This window comes from Fonticula alba, assembly GCF_000388065.1.
Source record: "Fonticula alba strain ATCC 38817 unplaced genomic scaffold supercont2.1, whole genome shotgun sequence".
NCBI classification, from domain to species: Eukaryota; order Rotosphaerida; family Fonticulaceae; genus Fonticula; species Fonticula alba.
Window position 1 is genome coordinate 1,357,508 of NW_009242971.1, and position 8,768 is coordinate 1,366,275.

The 8,768-nt window shown below is 62.8% G+C and overlaps 3 protein-coding genes across 3 annotated transcripts in view; 2 read left to right on the forward strand and 1 right to left on the reverse strand.

The window, feature by feature from the left end:
* The window catches only part of H696_00300 (hypothetical protein), a 2,183-nt gene extending 1,225 nt beyond the window's left edge, over positions 1 to 958 (reverse strand). The window contains exons 1-3 of the mRNA XM_009494148.1: positions 912 to 958; positions 485 to 731; positions 72 to 285 (exon numbers count right to left, since the gene is read on the reverse strand). Of these exons, the coding sequence (XP_009492423.1) occupies positions 72 to 285; positions 485 to 731; positions 912 to 920 (470 nt within the window). The 5' untranslated portion in view covers positions 921 to 958. The remainder of the gene's footprint in view (positions 1 to 71; positions 286 to 484; positions 732 to 911) is intronic.
* Positions 959 to 2,307: 1,349 nt separating this feature from the next.
* Positions 2,308 to 2,960, forward strand: H696_00301 (hypothetical protein; the record flags this gene model as incomplete). The annotated part of the gene is made up of 3 exons (XM_009494149.1): positions 2,308 to 2,477; positions 2,605 to 2,676; positions 2,834 to 2,960. 3 exons carry the CDS (start codon positions 2,308 to 2,310, stop codon positions 2,958 to 2,960), a joined length of 369 nt encoding a protein of 122 aa, XP_009492424.1.
* A 1,448-nt stretch (positions 2,961 to 4,408) lies between these two features.
* H696_00302 (hypothetical protein) lies at positions 4,409 to 8,105 on the forward strand. Its single transcript, XM_009494150.1, has 7 exons — positions 4,409 to 4,540; positions 4,623 to 5,466; positions 5,598 to 6,018; positions 6,123 to 6,193; positions 6,290 to 6,416; positions 6,558 to 7,744; positions 7,906 to 8,105. The coding sequence occupies exons 1-7, from the start codon at positions 4,533 to 4,535 to the stop codon at positions 7,957 to 7,959; spliced, it is 2,712 nt and encodes a 903-aa protein (XP_009492425.1). The 5' UTR covers positions 4,409 to 4,532; the 3' UTR covers positions 7,960 to 8,105.
* The last annotated feature ends 663 nt before the right edge of the window (positions 8,106 to 8,768 follow it).

An 8,768-nucleotide genomic window follows, 5' to 3' on the forward strand; every position in this document is an offset into this window, starting at 1 on the left:
GGGGGGGAGGGGGGGGGATGCAGGTCAGAAGGGGTGGGCCACCAAATTGTGAAGAGGCAAAACGATCGCACCACTGGAGGAACTCGCGCGAGTAGTCGAAGCGGAAATAGGCATCGCCATCCTCAACGTAGTTGCCAGACAGGAGCTCGTAGAGCTCCTTGGACTGCTCATCATTGGACATGTCAACATCGCTCCACTGGAAGCCGGCAGGCAGCTTGTAGGGCTCCGGGCGAATCTCCTCGGGAGTCTTGTCCGCCTCGATCGGACCGAAGGCGGACGGGTCATCTGTGTGCAAATACACGCGGCGGCAGTACCAATTGGGATGACGCGGGAAGAGGTGGGAGCATGGTCAAAGCAAAGAGGGGAAGCGGGTATGTCAGCGACAGAAAGGGGGAAGGGGGGGGAGGGGGGGGCGCATCAGGAAGATGAATGGTGGAGGCCCGCCGAGGGGGTCGATGAAGGAGGGAAGGCAGGCGGCACGCACCGAAGTCCTGGACGGGCTGGGTCTTCCAGAACTTGTGGTCGTCCTTCTTCTCCGGCTTGGCCGGGATGGCCGCCGGCTGCAGGACACTCAGCAAGTCCTTGATGTCGGCCAGCTGCTGGGTGGCGACATTCTCGACCGTCGCACGAGCGGCCTCCTGCATCTGAGGCGGCAGGTCATTGATGGAAATCGGGACGCCCTCCTGCTCGGCGATGGAGGTCTGGCCAATCTGGTTGGCAAGTTGGTTCACCTGCAGGCAGGGAGGGGGATATATGTATAGAGAAGGGAGGGACGGAGGGAGAGACAGACAGACAGGCAGACAGACAGGGAGAAGGGGGAGGGAAGGAGGAAGGAAGATAAGGAAACGACAGGTCAGGGGACGGAAAGGTGGAGCAACAAAGAGGGGGAGGGGAGGTAGAAAGGGTCATACGTCGGACATCGTTAGGAAGAAAAGAACAGGGTGATGGTCTCTGGGAGGGGAGGTATCTGCCGGAACATCTGGGCCACCAGTCGGCAGGATGCCAGCAATTCAAGGCTCCCAGCGGGAATGAAAACAACCCGCCGACCGGCAAGGAAAGTAGGCACGTCCATGCTCGGCTGGGGAAAAGAGAGGATTAATAGTCCGGGAGATATTCGCCAACCCGGAAACCCCCACCCGTCGGGACGGTCTCGAAGCAAAAGCTGGACGGGAGCCCCCTGGCGGAATAATACACCCCGATCGTGGCAGACATCCTGGGCCCTCTCGCCCAGGTGGTGTGCCCCCCCCCCCCCCCTGTCCTTCCCTGCCTGGCGACAAATGCCCGCAGCAATCCGGGCGGGTGCTGTCTGGAGAAGAACCGGGAAGACTGGGCGTTTTCGGGCCTCGTCTCTTCGTGGGGCTCCTGCCTCCTCCTCCTTCGCCCCCTTGCCGGACCGGGCCTTAATGACCTTGTGCGAGGAGCGGGCCCAACTTGCCGCCAGGCGCTAGCCGGCGATGGTCACACCACGGGCCCAAGCGGAAGGAGCGATCTTGGATGTGAAGAAGGCGCCAAGTGCCAACGCCCTCACGCTGCTGTCCATCTGATCCGATCATACAGCCCCCCGGTGCTGATCGAGAATAATGCTATTTCCACCGTCAGATTCACCCTTCTCGCGACTCCTCGACGCTCAACCATCAGCCTGCGGTTTCCAACAGCGCCAACAGCCGCCGTGTGCGAGGACCACCTCTCCGTGTCTTCGGGCCTGTCCCGGAAATGACTCGCAGGAGGGCCGGGGTCTGCAGCCCCGGGAGCGCGCCCCCCCCCCCCCCCCCCCCCACCCCCCCCCCCCCCCCCCCCCAGAGACCCCTCCTGCCCATGCACATTCAGGGATGTCCCGGCCGAGGCAGGGGAGAGGCGTAAGGCGAGTCGCGCGCGCGCGCGCGCGCCTCACCCTGGAAGGAGCCATGCCTCGGACCCGAGGACACTGGAAACTGCAACTGGGGAGCGGAACCGCCTGTGAAGGACTGGGGCGAGGCCTCGGGACAAGGGCGTACGCACACCCACCTGGGCACGCGATTTACCGGGGCCCCGGACCGGTTTCTAACCAGGCAAGAGGAAGCGTTTCCGCCGCCTGGCTGTCCGGCCGAGCCACACCCACTGCTGTTGCTCTTGTCGATCCCTCCTTTATCGCTCAACAGTGTAAGCCCCCTCCCCCACCTCCTCCCCTCCCTTCTCTTTGCCTCCGCCTCCCCTTTCCCCCTCCCTCGCTTCCCCTTGCCCCTGCTCCTCCCTCCTCCCCCGCTAGACACAGAACTGGCGCCTTTCGCCAGCCCGTGCTCTCCGCCGCCTTCAGTCATCAGAGACACCATGGTCAACTACGTGCAGGATCTTCCCCCTCCCGGCGGCTACTCTGCCCCCAAGCAGTTCTCTGCTCACCTCCCCCGCCGCGGCCTGTCCAGTGTCACCATGCTTGGCATTTCGGCGGTCGTCATGGCTTTCGGTTTCTATGGTGTCCATGTCCAGCGTACCCGTGCTCGGTAAGTAGTCTCCACTCCCTGCCCTGTCACCGGCCTTGTCCTGGGTTTTGGCCATGCCCATTCTGACTCCCTCGCCTCCCGCTGACCCCTCCCCGTGCTCGTTTGCTTTGTCCATCTGATGACCTAGCATCACCGCTGCTGAGGACCGCAACGCCAAGTACTGCATCACTCCCTTCCTGCTTGCCGAGGACCGCCTGGCGTATGTTCTCCCCCCTCAATCTCTCCCTCGCTGTCATGTGCCTTTCCACAGCACACACGCACACGCGCGCGTACCCGTGCCCTGTCTTCTGTCTCTCTCCCTCTCTCTCCCATGTCACCCCTTTTCTCACGCACACACCATGCTCCTTCCCACACAGCACCCACTCCAAGCAGACCCTCGTGCGCAACTACACCGACAGCCTGATTGCCAACGATGCCAACAAGCCCGCCGGCAAGACCCCGTACTTCGACTCGGAGGAGCTCGCCAAGTCCTTCAGCTCGTAAGGACAGCCAGCCCGACGCCCTCTCCTCGCCTCTGTCGGCCGCTCTCCCTTGCGCTGAGCCGGCCACAGGAAAACCCCTTCAAATTGACAAGGTCCGTGGCTGGCACACACCCAGGCCCTCGCCCCTCGCGCCTCCCCTGCGCCAAGCAAGCACTCACCCTGTCTTTCCTCTACTGTGTTCCTCCCCCGCCAACCGGAACGACAGTGTGCTCCTCTCTGCCTGACTCCGGTCCTTTCCTCTGCCCCTTCGTTGCCACGGAGGAGGAATGGAACATGCGCAGATGTACCTATGTGTGTGTGTGTGTGTGTGCGCGCGCGCGCGCACGCGCGCACACGACGATATTGTGTTTGTGATGTTTTAGAGCAGCACACTTTCGTATGCGTCTCGGCACATGGCGGTGCGCCCTGTGCAAGGCGGCCAGGCCATGACACATGCGCACATAGACGCGCACGCTACACCACTCCCTGGGGGGGACGTGCGGGGCGAAGGGAGGACCAACATCAATGCGGCGCACGTGCATGATGGTATACATCTGCATGTGTCCCTTTGCCGCCCCTCCCCCCCCCCCCTCTCTGTCTCTCTCCCCTCCACACTCCCCCACCTCTGTGTCCTTCTCCTTTCAAATCTACTCCTTCAATACAAACACCTCCAAATGTGTTGTCCCCCTGTGTCTCCACTTCTCCCCGGTGTTCTCTTGCCCACCTGCCGCTCTCCGAAAAGGGTGCTGATGTCGAGAGGAATGCAGGAGATGTGTGTCCCGGGAGAGGCGGCCACCGCTCGCATGCGCACAGCCAATGCAGGGACACGCCCCCCGGTGTATGGGCCGCGACAGGAGGGCAGGGGAGGGGGCCGGATGCGCGGCTTCCCGGCGGCTGGGAGAGCATAACCTCCATCATGTGACATTCGAATCACCATACACATGCCGGTGCTCCCTCGAGACTGGCGCCGGCCCCTTCGAAGGCGGGCCGCCTGATTGTCGCTCCCGGCGCCGGCAGGCCGTCGAAAGGGAGAGGACCAAACGTCCGGACACTAGATCCCGAGCGGACGATGAGCGGAGGGAAGGCCGAGATCTCGAGCTAACGTCTCCCCCCTTCCCCGTGCCGCTCCTGGCTGGTCATCTGCATGCTGCTCGGCGAAACTACCACCCGACACACCTCCCACCGGAGGAATGGCCTGACTGACGATGCATGCCGACCGGGGCCGAGAGCGAGGACGATCCCTCCTGGCAGGACCCGGGCAGACGTCGTCCCAGGGGGGGCGGGGGAGCCGGGGGGGGATGAGGCGCGAGAAGCTCAACCGTCCGGCGGGCGTGGTTCTGTGGCTCGCCTCCGGTCCGATCACCCGTATGGCCTCGAGTCAGGAAACTAATTCCAAGGAAGTAGTGCACAATGGAAAAACAAAAACAAACCCAGGCCGCCCCTTCAACTGGGGAAGCCAGTGCACCTTCCCTTCGGCCCTCATCTCCGCTCCATATCTTTTCCCTCCTCTCCCTCCCTCTCTGTCTCTCTCCTGCATCCTCTGCCACCCTTCTTCCTCTCCCTTCCTCACCCCCTACCTCGCACCTCACGCGTCATGCTATCGTACGAGAATCCCCTCCCCCCCCCCTCCCCTGGCTCTTTTGCATGCGCCCTGCTCCCCTGTCTAACACTGTTCCCTGCTCAGACTGTCGAGGGCTGCCTCGACGGGCATTCGCCTTGCGCGGCCACATGCCCAATGGCAGGTGCCATACATGCGCCAGGGGGCCCTGACGGCTCTCCGTGCTGCCAGCATGTCCTCCACCACCGGCAATACCACAGCGTCGGATGCTTCCCTCCATGCCGACTCGCCGCCCCTGCGCCGGACGCCCAATCCCTTTACCATCGGCTCGCTTGCCGCAGGGTCCATTCAGCTTGATAACACCACTGACACCCCTTGGAAGGTGGTCGAGTCGGCATCCTTCTCGCCGGCGGCTCCTGCCCCCGCTGCTACCGCCGCCACTTCTTCGATGGCCTCTCCTTCGGCCACCATCGCACCTATGCCCACGGCTGCCCATCCTCTGCCCGCAGGCGGCTCTCCCGCGCGGGTCAAGACCGAACTTCCGACCAGCCCCTGGACCACCCTCTACGGCGCGGTCCCTGCCTCGGCCATTGGCGTGGTTCTTTCGACGGATCCGCGCCCGCGCCAGAAGTCGGCCCTGCGCAAGGCCCTCGAGGTCAGTGAAACCGTGTCGGCCATCCCGGCCGGCACGGCGACTGCTGGTACTGGTGCTGGGGCGGGTGCTTCCGGCGCGGCGACTGCTCTTGGTGCTGCTGCTGCCTCGGCCTCCATTCCTTCGAAGAATCCCGCCACGGGCGCCGGGGCTGTTGCTGCCCCGGCCGTCAAGAAGCCACTCAAGGAGAAGATCAAGGAGGTGTGCCGGCACTACTGGCTGGGTTCTCGGCAGCTGGCCACCGAGGCCAACATCTCTTGGCGCCTGTTGAAGCGCGTTCTCCGGGGCCATGTTCTCACGCGCCGTGAGCGCCGACAAGTGTGTCCTATCACTCTCCCCCGGCTCCGCCATCCTATCTTCCTCCCTCCCTCCCTCTCCCTCTCTCTCTCTCTCTCTCTCTCCCCTGGCTGTGGGCTTCCACTGACCGCTCCCTTTGTCTCTTTCGCAAGCTCATCCGCACGACCTCAGACATGTTCCGTCTGGTGCCCTTCATCGTCATCCTGGTGGTCCCCTTCATGGAAATTGCCCTGCCCCTCTTGCTGAAGCTCTTCCCGAATATGCTCCCCTCTACCTTCGAGGACAGTCATCAAGCCGAAGAACGCAAGCACAAGCTGCTGAAGATGCGTCTCGAGGTGGCCTCCTTCCTGCAGGAGACTGTCGAGAATATGGCCGTTTCCTCGAGTTCCAACAATGATGTGGCCAAGCTGGCGGCCGAGTTTTCCACCTTCTTTAGCCGCATTCGCAGCACCGGCGAGCAGCCGAGCACTAGCGACATCTTGCGCTTCGCTCGGCTGTTCGAGGATCAGATTACCCTTGATAACCTTCCCCGTCCGCAACTGGTGGCCATGTGCCGCTTCATGGGCGTCAGCTGTGCGTGACTGCCAAGTGATTTCCTTTCCTCTTTTTTTTTTCACATCGGGGAGATAGAGCGAGAGAGAGAGAGAGGTCAACTTTATCTGACCCACCACCCCAAGCTCTCGGAACAACCCCACTGCTGCGCAATCGCCTGCGTCAGAAAATCCGCAAGTTGAAGGAGGATGACCTGGTATGTAGCCACCATTTGCGTGCCTACGGCTTTGCCTGGGCGTCCCCGCCCCACGTTCTGGGTCTGTTGGCTTTCCTCCTCTAATTCCTTTGCCAGATGATCGCCACCGAGGGCATTCACACCTTGAACAATATCGAGCTTCAAGCGGTTTGCATTCAGCGCGGCATCCGGACCACTGGTCAGACGACTGCCCGCCTACGTTCGGAACTCTCCCAGTGGCTTGGTACGTCTTTGGTCTCCTTTCCCTTCACTGCGCCTGAGCCACCCATCTCCCTACCTCGAACACGTGTATCCGCACGCACGCACATACACACACTCACCCTTCTTTCCCTCTCTCTCTCACACACACACACACACACGAAAGACCTTCATCTCAACCAGCAGGTCCCGCTTACACTGCTGATCCTCTCGCGGATCTTCTCCATGAGCGACCCGCAGTCCGGACAGAAGGAGACCGCTGAGCAGATGCCCGAGGCCCTGCGTGCCACCCTTTCCTCGATGCCGGATTCCATCGTGCGCGAAGTCCAAGTGGACATGGACACAGCTGCTGGTCGGACTGTGAGTGCCGAGAAGCTGGCCGTGCTCCAGACCCAGGAGTACCTCATTTCCAAGGAGCATGCTGAGATGCAGGCCGATCGCGAGGAGGATGCCCGCATCGATGCCGAGGCGAAGGTGTCCGCCGGCCCGGTGGCCGATGAGGCTCTTTTGATGAATCCGGCCGCCGCGATTGCCATTCCGGCTCCCGCGCCGCCTGCCTCGGCCTCCAAGGTGTCGGATGTGGCGGCCGCTGTGAAGGCTGCTGTGATCGCGCCGGCCGCTGCCACCGCTGTGGCCCTTGGTGGGGGCGCTGGAGTGGTGCCCCTGACCACGGCCCTGCAGCCTACCCGGCCGCCGATGACGGCCCAGCAGCGCCACTACTCGGCCAACATGATCATCCTGCTGGGTGATATCCTCTCGCGAGCGGTGGCCCAGTCGCCAGTCGGCCCGGAGAAGGCGCACCTGGCCGAGCTGATTGAGGATCGCCAGGACTTCCTCGAGGCGGCAGACGTCCTCCGGAAGAAGGCCGATCAGCTGCCGGTCAAGGAGTCCCCCACGAGTCGCATGCTCAGCCGCCGGGTGGACAGTCTCATCATGAAGATCCGGTCGGAGATCATGCTGGCCGAGGCGGAGACCCTGTCCGAGCACGATCCGGAGCGTGCCTCCTCCGAGGGGATTAACTTGCCGCGAGAGCACTCGCCGCAGCTGGCCTTCGCCCTGGCCAACATTGAGCTTTTGCACCCGCCCTTCCGCCTGTTCAGCCTGGAGGAAGGCAGCGAGATTTCTTCGGTCGACTTGCGTAACCTCCTGTCTCTGATTCATCGCCGCAGCCAGGCGGCCGGCGTGTCGTCCAGCCCGGAGGGGATCGACCGCTCCGGTCTGGATCCGGCTTCGGAGAAGGACCTGAACCTGGTCCTGCAGCTGCTGCTGCGCTTCGACACCAACGGTGATGGATTCATCCCGGTGGCGGAGATTATTGCCTATGCCGACGAGCTGGAAGAGTCCGCCCGTGATGTGCGTGCTCCCCTCATCTGCCCATCCCTTTGCCGGGTGTTTGCCCACTCCCCGATGACTGACGCACCGTGCCTTCTCTTGCTCCCATCCTTTCTTTTTCCTCCTCCCCCCCCCCCCCCACTCCATTTGATGCCCGTGCCCTGGTCTCTCTCGACACACAGGGTGTTTCGGCCGATCTGGTTGTTGAGCCTCCGGTCCCCCGTACCAGTCACTGACAGCGAAATTTGGAGGCCATTTCGCCGGGAGCCTGTCCTCCAGGCCGTTGGCCAGACACACCTCCCCAGGTGAAAGAAGAAAACTCACATCCTTCTTCCTGAGGGTGGGATGCCCCCCGGGTATGGCTACCCCCCCCCCCCCCCCCCCCCCCGATACGTGCCGCAAAATAATAGACCCACTTTACAGTGTGCCCTCGTGGATGCAAGTTGTGCCTGAGCGTGGGACAGGGGCTCTATTCTTGTTGTGCCTGGACAGCATGCCCAAGGACCTTGTCGCCCGGTGGGATGGCACTTGCCTCTCCTACGCAGGGGGGGAGAGAGAGAGAGAGAGAGAGAGAGAGAGAGAGGCGGGGGGGGGGGGGCTGTTGCCGAATCTTCCTCGCGATCCCTCTCACAGAGCATTCAGGCAGAATGTCGATCACCCGCCGGGCAATCATTCCCACGCTCATAGAAGCGCCTGTCTCGTGGTCATGTGAACGTCAGAATGTCATGTGAATGCCTTGTGGCGCAGGTTCCACCCCCTGGCCGATTGCCCACTTTCGCGGATTCCCAGCGCCTGCGGTAAACGGCGACCGCCAAAAGTACCGGCCAAAGGCGCGCGCGTGTGAGAGGAGTGCCGAAAAATGGGGCACCCAATACAAACGCCGGGCCTGACGAAGCCAGGCTGCCGGGTCTTGTCCAGGTGGGAGGGGCTCCAGGATCACCAAAAGGATGCGCCCATGACAAGGGCATCCCCGCACAGGCCACAACGCGGCAAGGGGCCGCTGCCTGTGCCAGGGCGTTCCGGGAGGGGCGGTGGAGGGGGGGGG

Coding starts and splice junctions, on each gene's coding strand:
- H696_00302 (XM_009494150.1), top strand. Junction 6,194..6,289: donor AGTTGAAGGAGGATGACCTG/GTATGTAGCCAC, acceptor TTCCTTTGCCAG/ATGATCGCCACCGAGGGCAT. Junction 7,745..7,905: donor TGGAAGAGTCCGCCCGTGAT/GTGCGTGCTCCC, acceptor CTCGACACACAG/GGTGTTTCGGCCGATCTGGT.